This window comes from Ammospiza nelsoni, chromosome 27 (assembly GCF_027579445.1).
Source record: "Ammospiza nelsoni isolate bAmmNel1 chromosome 27, bAmmNel1.pri, whole genome shotgun sequence".
Taxonomy (NCBI): Eukaryota; Metazoa; Chordata; class Aves; order Passeriformes; family Passerellidae; genus Ammospiza; species Ammospiza nelsoni.
Genome location: NC_080659.1, coordinates 4448774 through 4475747, shown reverse-complemented (window position 1 = coordinate 4475747; position 26974 = coordinate 4448774). Strand labels below are relative to the sequence as shown.

General features: G+C 57.0%; 1 protein-coding gene across 1 annotated transcript in view; it reads right to left on the bottom strand.

The window, feature by feature from the left end:
• The window catches only part of EFNA2 (ephrin A2), a 39936-nt gene that overhangs the window by 2379 nt on the left and 10583 nt on the right, over window positions 1-26974 (bottom strand). The window contains exon 2 of the mRNA XM_059489857.1: window positions 2458-2747. Within this exon, the coding sequence (XP_059345840.1) occupies window positions 2458-2747 (290 nt within the window). The remainder of the gene's footprint in view (window positions 1-2457; window positions 2748-26974) is intronic.

Genomic DNA, 26974 nt, shown 5'->3' with positions numbered 1-26974 from the left:
CACAGCATCCCATCCTGCAGCATCACATCCCACAGCATCCTAACCCACAAAATCACATCCCACAGCATCCCAACCCACAGAATTCCATCCCACAGCATCCCACCCCACCGCATCCCATCCCACAGCATCCTAACTCACAGAATTCCATCCCATAGCATCCCATCCTGCAAAATTCCATCCCATAGCATCCAAACCCACAGAATCCCATCCCACAGCATCCCAACACACAGAATTCCATCCCATGCATCTTATCCTGCAGAATTCTACCCCACAGCATCCCACTCCACCACATCCCATCCCACAGCATCCCATCACACAGAATTCCATCCCACAGCATCCCATCCTGCAAAATTCCATCCCATAGCACCCAAACCCACAGAATCCCATCCCACAGCATCCCATCCTGCAAAATTCCATCCCATAGCACCCAAACCCACAGAATCCCATCCCACAGCATCCTAACTCACAGAATCCCATCCCACAGCATCCTAACTCACAGAATTCCATCCCACAGCATCCCATCCTGCAGAATCCCACCCCATCCCGCTGCATCCCAGCTCCATCCCCAGGGCCAGCGCTGCCCTTGACCCGCTCCAGAGGCACAAGCGTGTCCCGGTGCCGGCGGGTTAATGGATTCCAATCCGTGGGCTCGAGGAGGAGGTAATTTCTTTTCTTTCATGTCTGCTAAATACGGTTCCTCAAAGAGGCATAATTTCTAATGTTCCGCATGACGGGAATTCTAACCGGGTTAGCAATGATCAGCTTCCCATTTACTCCTGTGTAATCTCTCCCTAACGACATTAAAAAATAAAAAAAAATAAAATAAAATAAAAGCGGGGGGGGGGGGGGGGGCGAGGAAGAGAGACAGAGAGAGTTGTGGCCGCAGTTATTGCGCCGGTGACATTTTACGGGGGGAGAAGAGAGAAGGGGGGAAATGGTAATTTAATATAGATAAAAGGAACAAATTAAGTGGGCTGAAAACAGCTGCTTTAGGAAAAAGAGGAGGAATGATAAGGCGGAGGAGCGTGGCCGTGGCTCTGGAGAGGGCGGCGGGGTTGGGGTCGCGCTGCCGCGTTTGGGGTTGGGTTTTATCCCAGCACCTGCCCCCAGCAATGCTGGATTGTTTTTCCTGTGGGCTCCTCTCCCCATCCTGTCCCTGTGGATGTTCTGGAAGTGGAAATTCCCTGCTGGGAGCCCCCATCCTGTGGCAAGCACTGGAGTTTCCTCCTGAGCGGGCCAGGCAGTTCAGGTTAGGGTGAGAAAGGGAGCCCAGATTTGGGAGAGCACAGGGATACATGGGAGAGCACAGGAATTCCATGTGAGAACATGGGAATTCCATGTGAGAAAGGGAGCCCAGATTTGGGAGAGCACAGGGATACATGGGAGAGCTCAGGTGTACATGGGAGAGCACACAGCATTACATAGAGCATAGAAATGCATAGGAGAGCACAGGAATAGATGGGAGAGCACAGGAATTACATGTAACAGCATGGAAATATATATGAGAGGATGGAAATTACGTGGGATAGCACAGGAATTACATGTGAGAACACGGGAATTACATGGGAGAGCTCAGGTGTATATGGGAGAGCACAGGAATTACACAAGAGCACGGGAATTACACGAGAGCACAGAAATACAGAGATCATGGGAATAGATGGGAGAGCACAGGAATTACATGTAACAGCATGGAAATATACATGAGAGGATGGCAATTACGTGGGATAGCACAGGAATTACATGTGAGAACATGGGAATTACATGGGAGAGCACAGGAATTACACGAGAGCACGGGAATTACATGACAGCACAGAAATAAAGAGGAGAGCACAGGAATAGATGGGAGACCACACAAATTACATGTAACAGCATGGAAATACATGGAGACGATGGAAATTACATGGGATAGCACAGGAATTAAATGTGAGAACATGGGAATTACATGTGAGAGCATGGGAATCACATGTGAGAGCACGGGAATCACATGGGAGAGCACAGGAATCACACAAGAGCACAGAAATACATGGGAGAACATGGGAATAGATGGGAAAGCACAGAAATTCCATGGGAGAACATGGGAATTACATGGGAGAGCTGAGGTGTGCATGGGAGAGCACAGGAATTATATGTAAGAGCATGGAAATACATGTGAGAGGATGTAAATTACATGGGATAGCACAGGAATTACATGTGAGACCACAGGAATATTTTTGAGAGCACAAGAATACACAGGAGTTTATGGGAACACTGCACTGGGGCTGGGGACATTCCCAGTGCCATTTCCACTGGAATGAAACCAGTGCCTCTGGACAGTCCTGGTCATTCTCATGCCCAGTCAAACGTTTCCGTGGGATGTTTGTTTGCCCTGAGCTGGATTTTTGAGAGGATTCTGCAGCGTTTCGGCTCAACCAACACCAACCCAGCCACCAGGACCACCCCAAGCCCATCCCCACTCACAGATGTAGTAATACTCGTGGCCGGGTCGGAACTCGAAGCCCAGCGAGAAGGGGGTGAAGAGCTGGAACTTCTCGGAGAACTTGAGGGGCCCGTTGGGCGAGTCGGGGCGGTTGCACTCCCAGCGCTTGAAGCCGCGCTGCCGGTGGTCGCAGGACGCGTGGCCCTCGTAGTTGACCATGTAGAGGATGTACCTCTCCATCCGCTCCGGCAGCGGCTCCTCGTAGTGAGGGCAGTAGATGTCCAGGTAGTCGTTGATGCTCACCTCCACCGTGTAGTCCCCGCGGTGGAACCTGCGGAGATGTTGGGGCAGAGGGTCACAAACTCGTCTGGAGACCCCTCCCGGCGTGGAATCGCATGGAGGTTTGGGTTGGCAGGGACCTTAAAGGTCATCCAGTGCCCATGGGTGTTCTGGTTTTGGGCTCTTTTTGGTGTCCTGGGATGGGACCCTGCCGCGCCGCTCTATTTGGGACTGAAAATCCTCCTTGTTTTGCAGGAAAAACCCAAGGAGGGACACTCCCAGGACATCAAGTGGTGCCTCCAGATGTTGGATATGAGTGGGTAAGGAAGGGCAGGTGAACACAGGACCATGGAATCCCAGGATGGTTTGGGTGAGAAGGACCCTAAAGCCCATCCAGTGCCCATGGGTGCTCTGTTTTTGTACTCTTTTTGGTGTCCTGGGATGGGACCCTGCCACGCTGCTCCTTTTGGGACTGAAAATCCTCCTTGTTTTGCAGGAAAAACCCAAGGAGGGACACTCCCAGGACATCAAGTGGCGCCTTCAGCTGATCCAGGACTATCAGATATGAGTGGGTAAGGAGGGGCAGGTGAACACAGAACCATGGAATCCCAGGACCCTAAAGCCCATCCAGTCCCCCCTGCCATGGGCAGGAACACCTTCCACCATCCCAGGTTGCTCCAAACCCCATCCAACCTGGCCTTGGACACTTCCAGGGATGGGGCAGCCACAACTGCTCTGGGCACCCTGTGCCAGGGCCTCACCTCTGTGTGATCCAAAGCCTGATCCAACCCCACCAGCCCCATTAACCTCCAGATTAACCCAAATCCTTTTTGTTTCATGCCAACAAACCGGCACCATTTGGCAGGAAACCGCACAAAAACGGCGATTCCCGGCGGCGCCGCAATCCCGGTGTCACTGGTGCTCTTGGCACTGACAACCCCAGAGATTAAGGGATTATCAACACTGGAGAACTCCCTGGCACATGCCAGCAACCCCCCTCCAGCTCCTCAGGGTGGCCCCTGTGATCCCCTCCCCAAATTCCAGACCCCCAGCACCACAGCTGGTGGAGCTCAAGGCCAAATTTGCTGTTCCCCCATGGCAGCTTGGCTTCCTCTCATCACTGAGTGAGGATTTTTTTATATAAATTTAAGGGGTTTTCTTATCAATTTGAGGTTTTTTCCTATCAATTTGAGGTTTTTTCTATCAATTTAATGTTCTCCTCATCAGGTAGCCCCCCAAAACCTCAGCACTGCCAGTGGTCACCCCACAGCTCCAGGGTTTGGCCAGTGGATGGAGGGATCAGCACAGCCTTGGTGGGTTGGGGACAGTGACCACAACTCCCTCAACCTCTCAAAGCAAAATTTTGGGGCTCCCAAACACCCCCTGAGGCTGTGACAGCTGCTGAGATGGCTCCAATTCATCCAGAAACACCCCAAAAGTGCAGCCCCATCCCTATGGGAGCAGAGAGTGACCCCCAAAAGGGAAGGGGGGCAAGAAGGGAGGACGTGTGGGGAGGACTGAGGGGGGTCCTGCAGCCCCCCTCCAGCTCATTACCTGCCTCATAAGCTCTCTGATCACACAGGGAACACGCTAATTAAGGAGCAGGGTTTCTCCCTCTCCTTCCCTCTCCTTTCCCGAGCCAGTTGTGCCAACCCTGCCCCTGGCAAGGTAACATTGGAAAATGTAAAATTAATACAAAGGGCTGGAATTTACAGGGAAACAATTTTCAAATGCGCGGAGAACAATAAAAAATATTTAAAGGAGGAAAAAAAACCAACAAAAAAAGCTTCTTCTCGCTGCCTTTTATTTAAAAAAAATTATTTATTTTAATGATCGTTACTAAAGCCCAAAGAAAGGCGGGGGGGCCCCCACTTACCAGGGGAATAATAGTAGTAATAATTATTACATTTTGGGGGAAAAACTCACTTTGAGGGAGTGACAAATTGCTGAATTAAAGCTGATTAAAGCTGATTAATGGCCCAGACACAGATGGATGCAGGGGGGCCACGGGGAGGAGGTCACCCTTGTCTAGGGGGCTGTGGGGAGGGGTCACTCTTCTTTGGGTGAGGGGGTTTAGGGGACCCCCAGCTTGGTGCACCCCATGTTCTGGGCTCCCCCACTGCATCCCAGTTTGATGCTATGGGATGGGGATGATTTCAGCACCAAGGATGCACCCAGGACAACCCCCAGCTCCATGGACACCCCAGCTCCAGAGCTCCATGCTCCCACCCTCAGGACATGTCACCCACTGAGCCTGGCTCCATCAGGTTTGGGTTTAATTTGGGTTTAACCAACAAATTCCCAGCACCGTGACACCTCTGTCCCTTCACGACAGGAGCAAGAATCCATAGAAAGGAAATTGTCTGGAATTAAAATCTCAGAGCTGGTGAAGCCCCTTTAGCAGTTCCCAACCCTGTGTGCCCTCACCATGCTGGGCAGGGTGGCAATTCCATGCTGGAAACACATTGGCTTCTCAAGTTTTTACCTCTTGGATATTCACCGTGGTCGGGAGAAACCCTTCCAAGGGGAGAGGCACCCGCAGATGGAGACCCCAGACCCAACCAGGAGAGCAAATCCCACACCCAAACCCTGGTCCTGCTCCCCCAAAGCACAGCCAGTGCCTCAGTTTCCCCTCAGAGCTGCAGCAGCACCCTCCCAAAATTCCCAAATTCGGGCAGCGACCCAGCGCAGGAACAAAGCGGATTTGTCTCTCTACACCCTGCGAGACCAGCCAGTGTCCCAAGGGTTAAATAATTCAGATTTTTCTTTCCTGAACAGCTTGAAAAGAGATATGATTGCGCCCACTGGAATACAGGAGGGGGGGGGGGATATTATGGATGGAAAAGAGCTATTTAAGCTGAGGAACGGTGTTGGCACATAAACAAATGGGTATAAACCGGCCATGAATAAATTGAGGCTGGAAATTAGGAGGTTTGGAACCACTGGGGGCTCACAGGGGCAGAGGGGCGAGGGGGGGACTGGGGCAGGGGGCCAGGTATGGGGTCCCCCCCGCTCCAAGGGCACCCGTCCTTGCGGGGCCAGGCACTGAGAGATTTAAAATCTCCCTTCCGCTTTCATCTCCCGAAATCTCCTTCATTCAAATAGTCACAGCGTGATCAGGAGTAATAAGCCTATTACAGAGCAAAATAAAACACAGCAGCCTCCCCCCCTGCCCACCCCCCCAAACCAGCCCCCCCCCCCAGCCCTCCTGCCCTCTTTGGGGCTATTAAACACAACCTAAAGGAAATTCAGATGTGGAGAAACCAATGTCACCCCTTCCCCAGCTCCCCCAGGTGTCCCCCTGCTCAGGAAATGGGGACAAAGTGGCTCCTGGAGCTGGGGGGGTGGCAGGGAAGGGTCCCTGGGGTGCAGGTGCCCACTGGCCCCTTGCACAGCTCCTTTCTGCATTAATCCTGTTGCTCAGCTGGCTCTGTGGCCGGCAATGGAGTTCACACCAGGAATGTTTAAGGCGGTTTTCCATCTGCTTCTCCTTCTCCTTGGGCAGGAATCACTGCCAAGCCCGGAGCCATCCCTCGGGATGACAATGGCAGCGCTGGGCAGGAGCAGGACGGGGCCACCAGGGGGAAATTGGGCCATGTGCTGGTCCCAGTGTCCTGGAGGCTGATCCCTATTCCCTGCTCGAGAGGCAGAAGTCACTTACGGAGCTGGGAGGGGATGGAGCTGGAGCTGGATGCACACCTGTGTCCACCCAGTTTAGGCCCAGTGGGTTTGGCCACCCCAGACCCCATCCCACTGCCCCATCCCACCACCTCACCAGTGCCAAGGTTGGTTTTAACCGTGTTTTCAAATATTTTCCATGGCAGAAGAGACCGTCCCCAAACTCCCTCCAGGCTGTGCCGGAGCATCCCAGCATCCTACCATGGCCAAGCCCTGGCGCTGGCAAGGATGAGATGGCATTCATGGAATGCCCTGTCCCCATCAACCCCAACCCCTGGGAGGGTGGCAGTGACAAATCCCAGTCCCCAGAGGCTCTGGGGTTGTCCCTGGTGGGACAGAGCGGGGACGGCGTCGTGGCTCACGGAGCACCAGTAATGCGGGCCGGAGGGACCCCGCCATACACACAGCACCTAAATTATTTAATTTCTCCAAACTGCTGCACCTTTATAAATCATTAAAAGCTCCTTTTGATCTGTGTTAATGAGGTTTCCTGAGTGCGGGGCTGGGAAATGCTTCGGCGCCAGAAAGCGACGCCGCTGATTAAAAAAATCAAGAGGGGGTGAGTGGGAGCGTGGGGGGCACGGGCAGGGGCTGGGGGGCACGGGGAGGTGGGCACGGGGAGGTGGGCACAGGGCAGGGGGCACAGGGGCTCCCCAGGGCCCAGCCAGACAGTGGAGGGGCTTTAGGCATGCCCATCATGTTTATGTTCTTTCTCTTTCAGTTTCCCTTTTCAGTTTTCCTTCCCTTTTCTCTCTCCCTTCCCTCTCCTCTTTCCTGGAGCTTTCCAGCTGGGGAATGCCAGGAACATGCTGGTACCTGGGAAGTGCTGGTGCCAGGCTGGGCTTCTTGGTCCTCCCGGTGCTCTGGGAAACAATTCCCTGTTTGGGGAGCAGCGGGATGGGATGAAAGCCCCGGGGCTGTCACTGGGAGCCTCAGGAGGGTCCGGTCCCGTCGGTGACCCCGTCGGTGACACCGTGGGAGCGCCGTGGCGCCGGCCCTGACAGCTTTAATGCCGATATTTATCTGTGCTCCAAAGCTCCGAGCCCGGCTCCACACTCAGGAGCTCCATCACCGGGATCGGGACAGCTCCCGATGATGGCAGCTGGGTTTGGGTTTGACATCGGTTGGGGACACGGTGGGGACAGACAGGGGTGGGGATGGGGATAGACACAAGGACAGGGATGAGGATAAGGATGGAGGTAAGAATGTGGATAGAGACAGGGATGGGGACAGAGATAAGGAGAGGGATGGGGACAGGGATGGGGACAGAGACAGGGATGGGGACAGGGATGGGACAGGGATGGGACAGGGATGGGAACATGGGTGGGGCAGGCACGGGGACGGGGATGTGAATGGGAGTAGACACAAAGGCAGGGACAAGGATAAGGATGGAGATAAGAATGTGGATAGAGACAGGGATGGGGACAGGTATAAGAAGAGGGATGGGGAAAGGGAGGGGAATGGGGACAGGGACAGGGATGGGAATGGGGACAGAGATAGAGATGGGGACAGGGACAGGGATGGGGACAGAGATAAGGAGACGGATGGGGACACGGATGGGAATGGGGACAGAGACAGAGACAGGGATGGAGACAGGAGTGGCGGGGGGGGATAGACAGGGACAGTGATGGAGATGGGGATGGAGATAAAAACTGGTATAGGTACAGGGATGGGGATAGGATTGGGGATGGGAATGGGGACAGCATGGGAATGGCAATAGAGACAAGGATGGGGATTTAGACAGGGACAGGGATGGTGATGGGACTGCGGATGGAAATAGGGACAAGTATAAGAACAGCAGGGAGGCAGGGATGTGGTGGGGATGGAACGGGGATAGAGACAGAGATGGAGATGGGCACAGGGATGAGGATAAGGACTGGGGCAGGCATTGTGGCTAACAAAAACAAATTCCATGCAGACCCAAGGGGCACTTCCCCAGCCCTGGCATCCCTGGAGCTGCTCAGGGAGCAGCACTGCCCCAGCTGGAGCAGGCGAGCAGCACCCCCAGCCCGGCTCCGCGGAGCTCACACCTCCACTGACGGATATTTCCCTTTCCCTCCTTTTAAGGTAAATGACAGAAAATCCCAGGACAGCCATCAGCCTCCGAGGTAACCTCGTCCCGCCTCGGCCGCGTTCCCACAGGACTCAGCGGCTCCTGTTACCTGGGGCAACGGCGGGGAAATGACGGCTGGCATCTAAATTGCCATCATTATGCTCCCGAGCCAACACTCCCCATTTACACTTTATTGTCATCTTTTGCTTTAAGGAGATGCTGAGATATTACAGGACGGGGTGACAGAGCGGGATGAGCGGGGACGCACGAGGAGAGAGGCGCGGAGATAAATGGGGACCCCCGGAGCTGTTATTCCAGCCTGATTGCGGATCCGGAAGCGGAGCCGAGCCCGATCCCGCAGGCTGTGGGGAGCTTTTAGCACACACAAGAAAATAAAATTTGTTTAAATGCAAGCGCCAGCCTGGCGGGGCCCGGGCACGTGGCAGCTGGGAGAGGATTCCCACCAAAACGGCGCGGAAGCAGCTCAGCCTCCTCCTGCTGCAGGGATGCTGATGGAAAAAGGGAACTGAGCCTCACCAACAGCTGCTGCTGGGCTGGGACCACGCTGTGGGGCTGGCACCCCTTTGTGGGGTTGGCACCCCTTTGTGGGGCTGGTACCTCAATATTGGACAGGTATCCCATTGTGGGGCTGGTACCCCATTGTGGGGCTGGTACCTCAATATTGGACAGGAATCCCATTGTGGGGCTGGTACCCCATTGTGGGGCTGGTACCTCAATATTGGACAGGTATCCCATTGTGGGGCTGGTACCCCATTGTGGGGCTGGCACCCCTTTGTGGGGCTGGTACCTCGATATCAGACAGGAATCCCATTGTGGGGCTGGTACCCCATTGTGGGGCTGGTACCCCATTGTGGGGCTGGCACCCCATTGTGGGGCTGGTACCTCAATATTGGACAGGTATCCCATTGTGGGGCCGGCACCCCTTTGTGGGGCTGGTACCTCGATATTGGACAGGAATCCCATTGTGGGGCTGGTACCTCGATATTGGACAGGAATCCCATTGTGGGGCTGGTACCTCGATATTGGACAGGAATCCCATTGTGGGGCTGGTACCTCGATATTGGACAGGAATCCCATTGTGGGGCTGGCACCTCAATATTGGACAGGAATCCCATTGTGGGGCTGGCACCCCATTGCATCTCCTGCACCCCACTGCAGTGAGGTCACTGGGGTCACTCCAAGGATACTCCTGGGCACCCCAAAGCAAAACCTGCTCTTGGCTCTCCAAATTCCAAGTTTATTCTGCCTCCCCATCCCACTTTTTGCACAAAGGAAATGCAAAGTTAAACTTGGGATGTCACCTCCCCATCCCCATAGGGGTGACTGCAGTGAGACGGGGCCAGGGGGAGGAACGGGGCCTTTCAAGTGTTTGCAGTGAAAAGAGAGAAAAAAGCAAAGAGTTCAAAACCTGAGCAACTTTCCAAGGAAGAGCCAGGGCGGCTTCACCCTCAGCCCCACAGTGCCATGCATGGGATTGGGATTGGGAGATTCCTTCCCACACAACAACAAAACACCTCCCTGAGTGGGACCCCACTGCTCACAGTGCTTGGATAAACCCAACCAGAGCCACGACCCCACGGATGCACCAGGAGCTGGGAGCTCCACATGACCCAGCACGACACGGACACGCTGAGTGGATGGACCCTGCCATGATGCCAAGCATGGAGCAGACAGGTTTTTCCCTCAGACTCATGACATCACCCTCTTGTCCAGAAAAAAAATGCAGGTGTCAGAAAGAAATCGTGGTTTTGGCACATAAATATTCCATTTTCCACATGCCACAGCCTATCCAGGGGGATGAACCCCCTCTTGGGCAGGTGGAGCCTCTTTTGGGGGAGCTCTACCAAAGCTCCCTGGAACTGCTCCAGCTGCTGCAATTCCCACCACTCACCCCTCAATAGCATGGATGCTCGTTAGCCCAGCGCTGAGACTAATCAATACTGCCATTAACCGACTCCCTGGAATTAATGCGCTTGAACCTGGCAGGCCGCAGGATATTGGTCATTTTTCCACTTAACCTGGCAGGAGGAGTTTTTCCCTGTGCTGGTGGCTGTGGATGACAGAGGGAAGCTGGGACAGCTCATCCCTTCAGCTCCTGGCTGCTGGCTCACCACCAGCTTTGTGCTCACCACCACTTTTTGGTCATCCCTAGGTTGTTGGAGACTCTCTAGGGTCTCCAACCCTGTCCCAAGCCATTGGGTTGGAGACCCTAGAGAGGGTTCTGGGGTCTCCATCACAGCATAGGGACACCCAGATTGTGACCCTCTGGTGCCACCCCATTCCTGCAGCTGCTCCATCCCTTCTGCCCCAGGTTCCTGGCCCTGGAGCCCCGGGCAGGCACAGCCAAGCTGCTCTCCAGGGCACCCCAGAGCCACCCTCCCCTGCTGCTCCCGCCGCCTCGCAGCGCCTCTGGCTAAACAGAGATCAGAAATGTTAGATCTTTCTTAACATCTCCTGCCAGCACTGTCAGTGGCCCTCTCCAGAGTACCAGGGCCCTCTGTTATGTAAACACAGCACATTCTCTGTCAAAGATTAAAAAAAAAAAAGCCTCATTTGCACATAAAAGCAGCCTCTGCACTAGTTACGGGCACTGTGGCATGTAAGGAAGACTGTAGGTTAAATTCAATAATAAAGTGGGGCGGCACAGAGGTCCTGCTCCAGCTCCTTCTCCCACAGCTGCTCCAGCCCGACCTGCAGCCACCAAGTGGTGCCAGTCACAGGTCCCTGGGATGGATGGGGACTGAGGAGGAACCCTGAGCCCAGGCTGGGCTGTGCCTGAGTGACCCCAGGCCCCTCAGACCACCCTGGTGCTCCTCTGTGCCCCCTTCATGCTCATGGCACCCCAGACTCCACCATGCCCATCTCCTCCCCTTGGCACCCCATCCAGAGCAGGGCCTGCTGCCCCACATCCCTCCCCACACATTTTTGGGAGCTGGCACCACCCTCACACCCCAGCACAGCTCTGCCATTGTCACGGAGCAGCTCCACACAGGGAACCACACGGATCATGAATGTGACACCGGATCATGGATGTGACACCGCGGATGTGACACCCCTTGCTGCCAGCCCTTGGTGACTGCTGTGGGATGGCACCGGGGGGATCTCTGGCCAGGGCAGGGAGTGCCAGCAGCCCAGCTGGCTCCGGGGATGGCGGCAGCCAGCCGGGCCCGCGGCCGGTTCCGCGCAAATCGAATCAACAGAAACTGAACTGTCGGACAGACGAGGGCTGGGAAGTGTCACGGTAATTGTGTTAGTGCCAGCAGGGCTGTGGCTGCTCCAGGAGCCAGGGGCACGGTGAGGTGGGCACGGCAGGGTGGCACAGAGAAATGGGCACACAAGGATGGTCATGATGGGATGGGCACGGCAATGCCAGCACAGGGGCTCACCAGACACCCACATCTGTCAGGCCCAGGGGGAGGGAGTGAGGGTTCAAGAGGGATCAGGGCGAGGACCAGCAAACCCAGACAGCCACAGAGCCAGGTGGCACGAGGAGTCACAGCGATGGTTGACAGTGAAGGTGACAGGGACACCAGATTCCACCAGAGGGAGGTGATTCACTCCCAAATCACTGCATGTCACCATCCAGCACCCATGTCCCTATCAGCCTGGGGATCATGTCACCATCCAGCACCCATGTCCCCATGGCCATCAGCCTGGGGATCATGTCACCATCCAGCACCCATGTCCCCATGGCCATCAGCCTGGCACACATGGCCCCAAAGACACCAGCCTGGCACTTGTGTCCCTGTGCACGCTCAGCCCTGTGCTCGCCAGCCCCGCTCACGTCTGTGGCAGCCGGGCACGTGCCAGCCGTGCACGGGATCACGCGTGCTCATCCGTGCTCCGGCGGCTCACGCTGAGCGCCCTAATTACCGCGTCTGGCCAGGCGGGCGGGCGCTGATAACGGGCACGGGACGGAGCTGCCGGGGGTTATCAGGCGGCGACAGCCGGGCCCCCCGCCGCCCGCGCCGCAGCCCGCTGGGACAGCCGGATCAAGGCGCGCTTTGGGGGTCTCCAAGGGGCGGGGGATGGGGTAAACAGCCCCCCGAGGGGTGACCTCATTAGCACGGCCGAGCCCCAGTGTTGTTGTGGCTGGGCCTGGCATGCTGCAGGCAGAGCCTTGGGATGTGGGGTCACCACGGTGTCGGTGCCAGCCTCTTGTCACCTCCCTGCTGTCCTGGAGGTGAGGGACATCCACCCTGCCAGTCCCACTGTCACCAACCTGGAGGGAGATTTTGGGTGCTGTGAGGGCCTGGGTGGCAGCAGGAAAGGCCACTGAGGAGATAGATCAATGTCACACTCTGGTCTCTGAGCCAAACCAGCCACTGTCCTGGCAATCCCCAGAGCCGTTCCATTTCTCTCATCCCAGAGCCACAACCAGGACATGGCACAGTCCTGCTGTGACACCAGCATGGTATCCACTGCTTCCGTGCCTCAGTTTACCTTCCCCAGGGCTGGATCTTCCTGCATGCCACGGATCCAAGAGCAGGAGTAACAGAGAAGGAGCACATTCCCCATCCTAACTGGCTAAATACACACAAATTAACATGGATAAACACAGACTGCTGCATTATTTCACTTATTGGCCACTATTTTCAGCCAGCGGCCGAATTCCGGGCAGTGGCGAGATGGGTGGCAGCAGGGTGGGGGCGTTGGCAGGAGCACTGGTGACTCTTTAACCTTGGAGCACTTGGCCTAGCAGGGAATTTGGGGCGAGCAGTGTTGGTAATTTGATCGGCAGGAGCCGGGCGAGCGCTGGCCCCGCAATCACCGGGAAAACGCCGACGCGGTGGAAATCGGCCGCCGCTGCCCAGCGGGAGCGGGCACAGGGACACGGCTCAGAAGGAAGGACACAGCGGGCACCTGTGTGCCCCCCACCTCTGTTCAGTGCCACCCTGGCACTCCCAGGGGGCACCGGTGGGTTCCAGACCCTCACCAAATGACACCACTGTCCCTCTGTCCCGGCAGTGCGGGGCTGCAGAGCCAGAATTTATCACACCCGCCCCAACAGCTCCCTTTGACAGGGTCTCCGGGGAGGCTGAGCAAGGCCTTTTGTCTGCCCAACAATTAATTATTTCCTGGCTAATGATGAACTCCGACTTGCCAAGCAGGGAGCGGCTGCGTGGCAAACCCTCCCTCACCCCACTGTGCCCCCTCGCCACAACCCCTCCCACGGCAGGGTGGGATGTTGGGGTACCCAGGGATAAGACTGGGCTGTGAAACCTCCCTGCATCTCACCATCCTTCTCACAGGCACGCTGCCCACCAAAAAGGGCGCCCCAAAAGCAGGAGGATGGTGCTGGGCAGGCAGGATGGGTCCCCTCTGGCAGTGCCAGCAGGTGGGTGCTGCTCTGTGCTGCGGCAGCAGGTGCTGGCAGCACTCTAAGTGCCACTGGCGACAGCCCTGGAGCGCTCCAGGAGGGGATAACCGGCTGATGGGGCTGAGCTAATGGAGAAAATCCATTTAGGATCACTCGATACTCTCCCCTGGGCTTTCATTACACCTCAGGGCTCTGCAGGGCACCAGGCCCTGAGCCGGCCTCTGCCAGCCCAGATCCCATCGCTGCCGGCTGGATGTCTCGGCAGAGGGACTGGAGGGATGTGGGGAGGGATGTGCATGGGAAGGGATGCAGGGAGGGATGCAGGAAGGGATGAAGGAAGGGATGAAGGGAGGGATGTAGAAAGAGATGCAAGGAGGGATGCAGGAAGGGATGTGCATGGCAAGTGATGCAGGAAGGGACACAGGGAGCCTTGTGCACAAAGCCTGCAGCCCTGAGCTTGTAGCTGCAGGTGACAAGAGCAACGCCAGCAATCCCTGCGAGGGACAGCGACAAACTGGGGTGCGATGGGGCCTTGCCCTGGAGCAGCTCCCAAGGAGCTCGGCCTGGCTCAGTGCCACAGGCAGGAACAGCGACCCCCGGGGCTGCAGGCGCTCAGGCCAGGCTCCCTGCAGTGGGAAAGGCGACAGAGCCATGAAAAGAAGTAAAATAATTATCGGGCGCTGGCGGCTCGGGCTCCCGCCCGGCGCGTTCTGTTTAAGGCTAGTTAATAGCCAGTGTTCTCTGGTTAGGCCTGAATGACATTTCCAGAGTTATAATAACTGAGCTATTACTCGCCGTATTGATGCATTCCCCCCGCCGGCAGCGGCTCATCCCGCGCCGTGCCGCCCGGCCGCCGAAAGCTCCTTTAGTCAATAGCACTTCTATTTTTCATTACTCCCTGGAAATGTGGCTCTTGGAAGCTCATCCGTCATTCAATTACGCCCTGGTTCAGTCCTATCATACACGTGTCATAAAGTTCCTCAGATCTGAACTGCTGTTAATTTTCTGCGCCATCCCAAGGGGATGCCCGGGACGTGCCTGGAAAGCAACCAGGCAGCCGAGGGCATGCCGGGTACGGGCGCTCCCGGGAGCGGGGGCTGCGGCACTGCCCAGGCACGGGGGGCTCCAGCAGCCCAGGGGTCACCCCAGAGCTCGGACATTGTCCCTTCCCCACGGCAGAGGCAGCGGGCCTGGCGCAGCACGACCTTGGCAGTGCTGGGAATTTATTCCTTGGGTTGGTTTATTCTTTTATCAGGTGTTGGTTTAACAGGGTGAGCTCCCCCCCTTCCCCTTTAATCCTATCGGCATCTGTGTTCGGCACGTCCATACCCAGAATAATCACCTGCCTGGCAGATTTGTCACTTCACCAGATGTAATCGGGGAACTTTTCTCTTTTTTTTTTCCCCTCTTTTTTTTTTTTTCTTTTTTTTTTCTTTTTTTTTTTTTTTTTTCTTTTTGAAACTCTCCTTATTTTCTGTTTCTTAGAAGCTGCAGCTCGCGGGCAGAGGCGGCTGCTGCAGGCAGTACCTGTTCCAGGTCACCCTCCCCAAACCCAAGGGTTTGCTCTGCTCAGAGCTGGGGTTTGGCTGAGGGGAGGATGACAGGGCAGTGGCACCGAGGGTGGATGCCAAACGCTGTGCCATGATGGCTGTCCCTGCCATCCTCTGCTGGATGGGCACAAACCCTGAGCCAGAGGGGGAAACGGGCACAGGATGAGGCTGGGGGATGTTGGGGATGGGGATGCTCAGCCAGGTCAGGAAGATGCCAGGTCAGAGGGACACAGAGGTTGCTCACAACATCTCCCTGCACAGATGCCAAGGACCATCAGATCCTTCAGAGCCTTAAAAACTCACACCCAAGAGGTGATGTTGGTCCTGCTCCCCTTCACACCCCTGCAGGCACCACTCCTGCTGTCCCACCATGGACTGCCTGTGGCTCTCTCCAAGCCCTGAGGATCCCTGTCCGTGCTCTCCCGTCCAGGGCGTCCTGTCCAGTCCCCTCAGCAGTGCCTGGGTGGTCTCAGCCACTCCACGTGTCCTCCCAGCAGGACAATGACCTGGTCACCGTCCTGCTCCTCCGCACTCCCACGCGCCACTTTCCCTAAGCCCGGACGGACACACGCCCGGGTGGGACAGACACACGCCCTGGTGTTGGAGAACACCCTGTCACTTGTCAGCCCCCGGGACAGCCATGCTTCTGCCAGGCCCCTTCCTGCTCCTTGGGATTGATAAACAAACATTCCCATCAGGAGGATGAGGCAGGAACAGCCCAGCCACGAGGGGACAATCCCCGGAGTGTCAGTCATGCTGGAACAGCTTTTACCTCCGTTCTGATCAGGGAAACTGAGGCAGGGAAAGGAACTGAGGCAGGGAAAGGGCTGTGGGTGTGCAGGGTGGGATGTGTGAGCTGGGCACCCTCTGCCAGCCTGGCATTTCCCTTCTCCCCTCCCACCCCAGGCTCCCGCTGCTCTCTGGGCACGGCTAATGACCGGCCTAATTGATCTCTGACGAGGCACCAGAGATCGATGCTGCCGGATCCCGCTGCAGGCTCTGTGAAAAGCCATTTCTCCTGCCCGGCCGGGCAGCACCGCCCCTCGCCCGCAGGGAAGCGCCCATCGATCGGGGCAGGGATCGATGGGGTGGGGAGGGGATGGAGGGGAAGGGGCCACCCCCGCCGAGGGGAGCATCCCCCGGCACCCAGCGGGTCCTTGTCACCATTGCAGGTGACACAGGGCACAGACAGCAGCCGGGGAAGGGGAAGGGGAAGGGGGAGAAGAGAAAAGAGAAGAGAAGAGAAGAGAAGAGAAGAGAAGAGAAGAGAAGAGAAGAGAAGAGAAGAGAAGAGAAGAGAAGAGAAGAGAAGAGAAGAGAAGAGAAGAGAAGAGAAGAGAAGAGAAGAGAAGAGAAGAGAAGAGAAGAGAAGAGAAGAGAAGAGAAGAGAAGAGAAGAGAAGAGAAGAGAAGAGAAGAGAAGAGAAGAGAAGAGAAGAGGCACAGAGCCCAGGGGTCCCTGTGAGGTCACAGTGCCACCAGATCCACACCGATTTCCTCGCCTGACTCTTCCCCCTTTATCCCTTCCCCTTGTGTCCCACCGGCCAAATTTGACCTGATTTGGTGACACTGGCCGGGGTCTTTACTTCTCAGTGGCCCCATCCTCCCCTCTCCTTTCACTGGGGTTTAAGCCTTTTCACTCCATCCATTCACTCCAAGGCTAATCAGATTAAAGCCCTGCCCGGGGTGCTGCCTCCCCTCGCACAGATTCACCCCCTTATCCCCCCTCCCCTCGCTTCACCTCCTTTTTCCCCTGTCAGGTTTTGGCAGCCAACTCCAAGGGCCGGGCATGGCCATGCCAGGGGTCAGTGGTGGCACCAGCTGCCCTTGTGTCCCCAGGGAAGGGCACAGAGTGCGGGTCCTGGGGGTACACAAGGGGGAATATTCTTCTGGAATGATGAGGGTGCAAGGCAGGGATGAAGAGGGTGGCAGGGCGGGGATGAAGGCAGCACCAGCCACAGGTCTCCAAAACCATCCTGCTCTTTGGAGAATCCCTCCTCCTCCTCAGCCTGGCTTCACACCCCAGGTCGAGTTAAAGGAGCATTTCATTTAGGAGAAATTTAGGGAAAAAAAGGGTACTTTTTTTTTAACTTCTCCTCCTCTTTTCACCCAGAATCATGAGTGGGTGAGGGGGTGAGGCCAGGACCATGGTGCCCAACCTGGAGCAATTTCCCAATAGAAAGGAACAATTCCCCACTAGAAACTTCCTGGCTTCATCCCACGCGCTCCAGCCCCCCAAAAAATCACCCAATGCCCCCATCTTAAACCTTAACCATCGATTTCCATTCCCCTTGGCCCAGCCCTGCACACAAACGCATTCGCCACGGCAGGGATTGTATGCAAAGGCGGAGAGGGGGAATGAATAATTCATCTCCGCTGTCTTTCAGAATTACACTGTGGAAAAATAAATCTGAGACTACTATATTAAAAAAAAAAATTAAAAAAAAATTAAAGGAGAAAGGAGCCGAGGGGAGGGGGGCAGCGCTGGGTTCGCGGCCCCGCGGCCGGAGCGGGATGCGGGGATGGATGGAAATGAAAAGCGCCGGCGCGTCCGCGGCTCCTCTTGCATTGAGCGGCTCCGCATTGAGGCCGTGCGGAAACCGCCGGAATCCCTTCCTGTGCTTTGTTCTGCGGCCCTTTCAGCGGGGGCTTACGGGGCTGGGCAGGGGGCGGCGGGCAGGGCAGGGGGCTTTGAAGGAAGGCACTGATGCGATCGGATGGTTGAGTTCAAGGGGCGGCAAGGGGGGGCTGGAATGGGTCAGAGGGGCTGGAATGGGTCAGGGGGCTCTGCTGGGTGAGAGGGGGCTGCCCAGGGTGACTGCACTGAGGTGAGTCAGGGGAGGCTGGAATGGGTCAGGGGGGTTGGAATGGGTGAGAGGGGCTGAGATGGGTCAGGGGGGCTGGAATGGGTCAGGGTGGGTAGAATGGGTCAGAGGGACTGGAATGGGTCAGAGGGGCTGGAATGGGTCAGAGGGACTGGAATGGGTCAGGGGGGCTGGAATGGGTCAGGGGGGTTGGAATGGGTCAGAGGGACTGGAATGGGTCAGAGGGGCTGGAATGGGTCAGAGGGACTGGAATGGGTCAGGGGGGCTGGAATGGGTCAGGGGGGCTCTGCTGGGTGAGAGGGGGCTGCCCAGGGTGACTGCACTGAGGTGAGTGAGGGGGGGCTGGAATGGGTCAGGGGGGTTGGAATGGGTGAGAGGGGCTGAGATGGGTCAGGGGGGCTGGAATGGGTCAGGGTGGGTAGAATGGGTGAGAGGGGCTGGAATGGGTCAGGGGGCTCTGCTGGGTGAGAGGGGGCTGCCCTGGGTGACTGCACTGAGGTGAGTCAGGGGAGGCTGGAATGGGTCAGGGGGGTTGGAATGGGTGAGAGGGGCAGAGATGGGTCAGGAGGGCTGGAATGGGTCAGGGGGCTCTGCTGGGTGAGATGGGCTGCCCTGGGTGACTGCCCTGAGGTGAGCAGGGGGCTGTGCTGGTGATGGAGGGGCTGTCCTGCTCATGGGGCTGTGCTGAGCTGAGTTAGGGGCTGCCCCAAGACAAGACCCCACTGGTCTGGGGTGCAGTGTGTCCCCCCAGCTCAGCCAGAACCCCCTCATCACCACCCTGCCAGCACCCCTGCAGGAAGGAGGGATGCTCTGCCCCATCCCAGAGCAGTCCCAGCTGGGTTTAGGGCCATGCCCTGACCCCTCCTGGTGCCCAGAACACCCTGGATGGCACCAGCATCCCCCTGGCAGCTGGTGGGGGCCACGTGCTGCCGCACAAACGGGGAGGGGAGGAAGCGGGAGGCACTTTAATTTGGCTATTTAAAAATAAAGAAATAACGCAGGCTTTGAAAGCCCGGAGGGGTCCCAGCGGAGGGACCTCATCCCCCCTTCAAAGGCCGCCTCTGCTTTCTTCCCCCCGCTCACAGCACACAAAGGTGCACGAGCACTTTCGTCTCTGTGGAAAGACCTTTTTAATTGGTTCCAGGCAGAAGGTTAAAATCTCTCCCCTTCCCTGTGCGCTTGGCTAAGAGGGGAAAGGGGGGGAAAAAGGGGGAGGCAGGGAGGAAGGGTTGTGTGGAAGCAAAACAACTCTGCCCGGTGTGAGCAGGGGGGCACCCAGGGCCAGTGCCCCCAACACGGGGTCCAGGGTCGCTGAGGGTGATGGGGATCCAGGTGGGAGCAGGGGACACCCAGGGGGGCACTAAAGGGGCTGTGCCAGGCTCTGGGGCAGGAGGTGCTCAGGGGAAAAGGGAGATGTTGGGTGTGAGGCTGCTCGGTGCTTCCATGGGAATGCAGGGTTTGAGGGTTGTAGATTCCTAAAAAAAGCAGGAGGAAACGTGGTGCCTGGGGTCTTCTCATGGGGAGGAAGCTGGGCAGAGCAGGAGGGCACCCAAGGGGCTGCTGCCACCTCTGTGTGTCTCCCCAAGGCCACAGAGTACCCTGGGCACATCCCCATGCACAGCAGGGTGACCCCAGGATGGCATCCCAGAGCATCCACCTGGAACCCAGCCCCTCACCATTCCCACTGCCATTGCCATCCCATGTCAGTGCCTCTGCCATCCTCCTGGTCCTGCCATCCTCCCAGGCCTGCCATGCTTCCAATATTTCCATCCTGATATTCCTGCCATTCTCCCAGCACTGCCATCCTCCCAAATCTTGTCATCCTCCCAAATTTTGCCATTCTCCCAGCACTGCCATCCTCCTAAATTTTGCCGTCCTCCCAAATTTTACCATCCTCCCAAATCTTGCCATTCTCCAAGCACTGCCATCCTTCCAAATCTTGCCATCCTCCAGCACTACCATCCTCCAGCACTGCCATCCTCCCAAATCTTGCCATTCTCCCAGCACTGCCATCCTCCCAAATCTTACCATCCTCCCAAATCTTGCCACCCTCCCAGCACTGCTATCCCCTATCCCTGTCATCCTATCTCAATCCTCCATCCTCCACCCCAATACTTCCATCCTTCTCGTCCTGCCATCCTCCCAGCCCTGCCATCCTCCCAAATTTTGCCATCCTCCCAAATCTTGCCATCCTCCCTATCCTGCCATCCTCCCTATCCTGCCATCCTCCCAGCATTGCCATTCTCCCAAATCCCGCCATCCTCCCAGTACTGCCATCCTCCCAGCCCTGCCATCCTCCCAAATCTTGCCATCCTCCCATCACTACCATCCTCCCTATCCTGCCATCCTCCCAGCACTGCTATCCCCTATTCCTGTCATCCTCCTATCCCAATTCTCCATCCTCCACCCCAGCACTGCCATCCTTTTGGTCCTGCCATCCTCCCAGCACTTCCATCCTCCCAAATTTTGCCATCCTCCCAGCACTTCCATCCTCCTAAATCTTGCCCTCCTCCCTATCCTGCCATCCTAAATCTTGCCATCTTTCCAAATCTTGCCATCCTCCCAGCCCTGCCATCCTCCCTATCCTGCCATCCTCCCAAATCTCGCCATCCTCTTGTTCCTGCCATCCTCCCAGCCCTGCCATCCACGCAGCAACTTGGGTTTCCTTTCACGGAAGGGGGAGCTGAGAAAAACGCATCAATTATTGAGCCGGGGCGGCGAGCGCGCCGCGTCCCCCTTGCTGATGCCGCTCAGGTAGAGCCGCGCGAGCCGCAGTCAGACACCTCTAACACGATTAAGCTGCAGGGCTCTGCCAGCGCGCTTCAAGGTCAACTTCTCTGAGGCTGACAAAAGGCACGGCGGGCAGCGGCTCCCCCCGCCCCCGCCCGGGGTGGCAGCACGCCGGGGACGGGCACGGGCGGCACCCAGGGATGGCAGAGGGGCAGGGGCAGAGCGAGGGCAGGGTGGCGGGGGTGCCATGGGGATGGGGAGGCTGTGGTGGGGTTCTGCTGGGATGGGGATGCAATGATGGGGTCCCCGCTGGGATGGGGAGGCTGTGGTGGGGCTCCCAGTGGGATGGGGAGGCAGTGGTGGGGTTCCCACTGGGTTCAGAGTGCGGCGATGGGGTTCCTGCTGGGATCAGGGTACAGTGATGGGGTTCCTGCTGGGATCAGGGTACAGTGATGGGGTTCCTGCTGGGATCAGGGTACAGTGATGGGGTTCCTGCTGGGATCAGGGTACAGTGATGTGGTTCCTGCTGGGATCAGGGTACAGTGATGGGGTTCCTGCTGGGATGGAGAGGCAGCGCTGGGGTTCCTGCTGGAATGGGGATGCAGTGCCCAGGCTCCCAGAGGGATGGGGATGCAGTGGTAGAACTCCTGCTGGGATGGGGATGCAATGATGGGGTCCCTGCTGGGATGGGGAGGCAGTGGTGGGGTTCCCACTGGGATCAGGGTGCAGTGGTGGGGTTCCTGTGGGGATGGGGATGCAGTGGTGGGGCTCTTGCTGGGATCAGAGTGTAATAGTGGGGTTCCTGCTGGGATGCAGAAGCAGTGGTGGGGCTCTTGCTGGGATGGGGAGGCAGTGGCTGGGGTTCCTGCTGGGATGGGGAGGCAGTGCCCGGGCTCCCAGTGGGATGGGGAGGCAGTGGTGGGGCTCTTGCTGGGATGGGGATGCAATGATGGGGTCCCTGCTGGGATTAGAGTGCAGTGGTGGAGTTCCTGCTGGGATGGGGGGGCAGTGCTGGGGTTCCTGCTGGGATGGGGAGGCAGTGCTCAGGCTCCCAGTGGGATGGGGATACAGTAGTGGGGTCCTTACTGGGATCAGGGTGCAATACTGGGGTCCCTGATGGGATGGGGATGCAGTGCTGGATCTCCCAGTGGGATGGGGATTTGGCACGGAGCCCCCAAGCCCAGGGCAGGGACCCGCCGTGCCCCTCTGCAGCAAAGCCACCCCTGTCATGCCGTGAGGCAGGAGTGGGTCCAGCCCTGCTGGCTGCACGTGGAGCAGGAATTGGATCCAGATGTTTCCCCCAGCAGCCGGAAACCGCTTCCCCCATCCCAGCAGTTCCTCCTACAGCCCCACAGGCCTTGGTGGGGTCCAGCTCTGCCCAGCATGGAGTGGTGACAACAGGGCTGGGGTCCACCCCGGACTGGCACAGGCAGCAGAGGGACCAGGCAGCTCAGGAGGGGACAGGGTGGCAATGCCAGCTCTGCCGTGGTGCTCCTGCTCCTGGCGTTTGGGTACTCACAGTGACAGGACCCCCTGCTCATCCTCATCCTGCTCATTCCCTTCAAAAACCACCCTGCTCTCATGGCGAGGGAGGGACAGCCACCCCAACCACACTCCACAAGAACTCCCTGCAGAACAGGGATGGGTGCCCACCAGGATGGGTGATCTCTGGGTTGAGCACTCACCATGCCAGTCAGAAGGCAACAAAGCCATAAAAAACTCCAAACCTCAGCAAGGGAGGACCCAGCTCCAGTATCTGGGCACACATAGGTTGGGGAAGGGCTGACAGGCGGCTCCAACAATGGGGTGCATGACACAGGTCACTCCCAACACCATTCCTGAGATGTCTCCAAAGGACACCACACCCACAGGTCCCTGTCACCCCCTCAGGACATCTCCTGCTTTGGGGAGGGTTCCCAGGGCAGTGGGATGGAGATGCAGCTTTCTGGCCCTGCCACAAGACTGAGGAAAACCACTAAAAAAAACCTCAAAAACCCATCTGAGAAGCCAGAACCCAAATTCCTCCCCTCTCCCATTATTTAAAGCCCATCCAGCTCCCAGGTCCTCGAGGATGCAAGAATCTCAATTACCATTAAAAGAATGCGTTCCTGCTCCTCCATTACAGAGAAAAGCATGAAAACCCAACCCCTGGGAATTCCACAACTCTAGAAAGAAGAAAAATAAAATATTCATGTAATTTAGATTATTTAAAACGTGGCACTTGGTAAACCAGTCTCTGCACTGGAGGGAACTGGGGGTGCTCACACCTTGCAGAAAGCCAGGACTGGGGCTGGAAAACCCAGCTGTGCCCACACAGATCCTGGTGCCACCCTGGGCACCCCACACCCAGGATCTGGTGTTAAATGGGTTTTTAAACACCTCTGAGCATGTGGGATGCTGCAGAAGGACAGCAGGTTATTTTTATCATTGCATTAGTTCCAGTTTAATTGCCGGGACGTCATTAACGGCACGGAGCAGGGTCCAGGCATGGGGACACTGACATCAGTGTGTCCTGTCCCAAACCCTGTGGATTGAGAGCATCCATGTGCCTCTCCTCCCACCAACAGAGCTTGGTGACAATCAGGGACAGGAAATATCGACCAGGGACAGGAGCCACCAAGCAGGGCTGGACCCTCCCAGCTCATTCCCTCCCTGCCCAGATGCTCCTTCTCCTCCAGCTCCACCCAGCAGCTCCAGAGAAGAGGATTATGGCTCCCTCCTCCTCTTCCTCTCTCCATGGCAGGTCCCAATTCCCTCCAGTGCTCCGCAATTGGGAATTCTCCTGTTGTCCCTGGTTCTCCAGCCCTGGGGATCCATTGTGTCCACCTGTGACCATCTCCCTCCTGCTCCTTCCACCAGCCCCTCTCGAAATTCCCACATCTCCAACAGGGCCAAACACCCCTGGTTTGTGCCAGAGCCAAAGGCTGGGATCTCTCGGGTCACCCAGAGCTGGGATGCACACTCAGCTCCCAACAGGAAACCTCCCATTGGTGCTGACCAAGACCTTCCCAGCACTGGAGCTGAGCTAATCCCAGGTTTCACACACCAAAAGGCCGGGGGATGGCACTGCCATCAAGGGGACCCTCTGCTGTCCCTGTCTGCTCTGTGCTCAGGAGAGCACAGGGGAGCAGAGCCACTGCTGATAAACCACCCTGGAGGAAAGCGAAGCTGCCCATAAATAATGGCACACAAATGGGGACACTGGAACTGCCCTCGTGTCCCAGCCAGGTGTGATCCCAACACCTTCTTTCCATTGGAAATGCCAGGATTGTGCTGCCAGTGGCTGCCCAGAGCTTTGGATCATGCCCAGCACAGTGTCCCCAACCCACCAGGGACTGGCCATCCTCCAGCCAGGCCCCCAAAATGCCAGATGGGATCAGACACAGGACGTGGCATTTGCTGGGGGTGGTTTCCCAGCAGATCGAGGTTGCCACAGGTGCCCAAACAGGCAGAGCAGGGATGGGCAGTGTCACAGGAGGTGACAATGGCTTAATCCCAAAATAGGAATGGCTCCTAGCAGGGAAAGCCTGGCCATGGAGCATCAGCCCCAGATGGACACAGAGCTGCACCCCATACTCTGTAACACCCCCATACCAGTGCCCCTGCACCAGTTCAGCACTGGGGAGGTGACACCCGGCAGGGACAGGGCCACGTGGCTCCTGCAGAGCCCTGTGACGTTCTCGAGTGGGTTTGCTTTATAGGGTCAGGGAGGAAGGAACCGGCGCGGAGATATTTAAGTGGCGTTTCGCCATCGGAAAAAATTAGAGTCACAATATTAATTAATCCTCAAAGCACTTTACGAACATTAACTAATTAAGCCTCCCAACCCCTCTGCGAGGTGGGAAAGGTATCATTGTCCTCGTTTCACAGCTGCAGAAAACCAAGAGTGTGGAGGTGACGTGACTCGCCCAAGGTCGCTGCGAGCCAGGCAAAGGTGGGAACAGGTTCCCAAAATCTGCACCTTGCTCCTCAGCAGGGCAGGACCCAGCAGTGCTGAGCATGCTGAGCACCCTGAAGCTCAGGAATGCTGGATTCCAGCATCCCCAGCCAGGTCTCAGCATCCTCATCCCCGTCCCAGCATCCTGATCCCCACCCAGGGCAGGGTGGAGAGGGACAAACCAGGACCTGTATCCCCAAAGGGACATCCTGGGGGAAAATCCCACCAAACCCAGGGGCAGGGAGTAAAAACAGAAACCACCGAGGGGTTTTATGGAAAGCCCCACCGACCCTGCGTGGTTTAAAAGCGATTAGAGCCCTGCCTGGGTTATCAACCAGCGTCTCAATCCCGCGGCATCGATCCGGATAATAGCCGGCAATTGTTCAGATACAATATCATAAAGTCACTTTAACTACAGCCATAAAGCTTCCCCCGCCTGCAGCACCGCTGGGCTCCCCACGTCGTGCTGGGGACAGGCACCAGCAGCACGTGCTCAGGGCTGGGGATGGTGGGGGAACCCCTCCAGGACCCTCTGAATAAGGACAGGATCCTCAGGGATCGCCCCTCGTTTCCACTGCTGGGAGTGGAGGGAATGTGGAGTCTCCCAGGGCTCCCCTTGGGAATCTGCAGTGCTGGGGTTAGGGAGCTCCAATGCAGCCACTGAGATCTGATATTTCAAGTTTTAATCCGTGGGATTGATAGGAATTGGGAGAAATGGGGGGGGTTCTCCCAAATGTCCCTGTAGAGCAGCCTGGATCCCCCTGCTCCCCTGGTTTGTCATTGTCCCCAATACATGGAAATCCTGGCTGGGCAGTGCTGGAATCTGCCTCCTTCACCTCCTTCCCACTGCAGCCCCCCATCCCAGGGTGCTCCCAGTTTGTGCTCCCTGCCCTGGGTCCCCAGGAGCGCCACTGGAGAGCAGAGCTCTGGAGGACACCGCTGGAGAACCCAGACTCCTCACCCGCCGCCTCCTCACCCAGCGCTTCCCACTGCTTAATGAGCACAAAATATTTCCATGTTGCCAATTACTTGGTTCGTTTGTGCTGCTGCGGGCAGCGCTGGCGCAGGGAAAATCCCCCCCAGAGCTGGCCTGGCCCCCAGGGAGCAGGGAGAGCCCTGGCTGGGTCTCTCCAGGGCTGAGCATCCTCATCCTCACCACGCACCCCGAGACCCCCTGAGCCCCGGGGTCACCATCATCCCCAGTGACATTCCCATGGCCCCAGTGTGGCACAGTAGGAAAGCAATTCCTTGCTTTAAACAAATTTTGAGAGACTTAGAAAAGGTTTTGGGACCCCTTTTTTTGTCCCCCAGCAGACAATGGGGTCCAATCTGTTGGTGCCACTTTCCAGCACGGAGAAAATCCTGAACAACACCAGAGATGTGCCAACCTCAGGCCATCCCAGCTGGGTCCATCCCTGCTCCCATCACATCTCCAGACAGGATTTCCCCAGCTGGAGCCCTGTCCCCTGGCCAGAATTGCTGCTGTGACCATCACCACAAAATCATTCCAGCAGGTCGATCCCGAGAGCGGCGTTCCTTCCACCTGCACCCATAAATCCTCCCTCCAACTGGAGCAAGGAAGTGATTTATCAGGTGGAATAAAAATCACAACGTTTAAGGAAAAAATATTAAAAAGTCACAAAAATCCATCCAGCTGGATTCCCCTCCCATGGGAATGGGGTTTCAGTGACGCCAGGATTTTGGGGCAGCGAGGGACATGCTGGGAAGAGGCCAGAATGAATTGGGTCTGGTGCTGCCAAACCACCTGGATGTGGGATGCACACCGAAATCAGCCACAGATGTGAGCCACCGTGTGCCCACACAGATCCCAAACCAGTGTGGAAAGAGCTGGGGGGCTCCAGTCCCTCCTCATGGAGCCCTGGGCTCTGTGGACACGAACAAGGAACTTCACTGCCGACATCTCAATTTCTGCTCCCATCTGAAATTCCTACATCCAGCCCGGAGCGGGCGGACGTGCTGTACAGCAGGACATGGTGCTGTGAGAGCCACGTCCTTCTCCATCTCTCAATCACTCCACCAACATTAATTCCCTAATTTAGCCCCTGGCAGCAATCCTCACCTTACCCACGGAGAAACTGAGGCTGGGGGAGGGAGAAGCCATTTGTCTCCGAATAACGAGCTGGAAGCCAGATCCAGGATCACCCC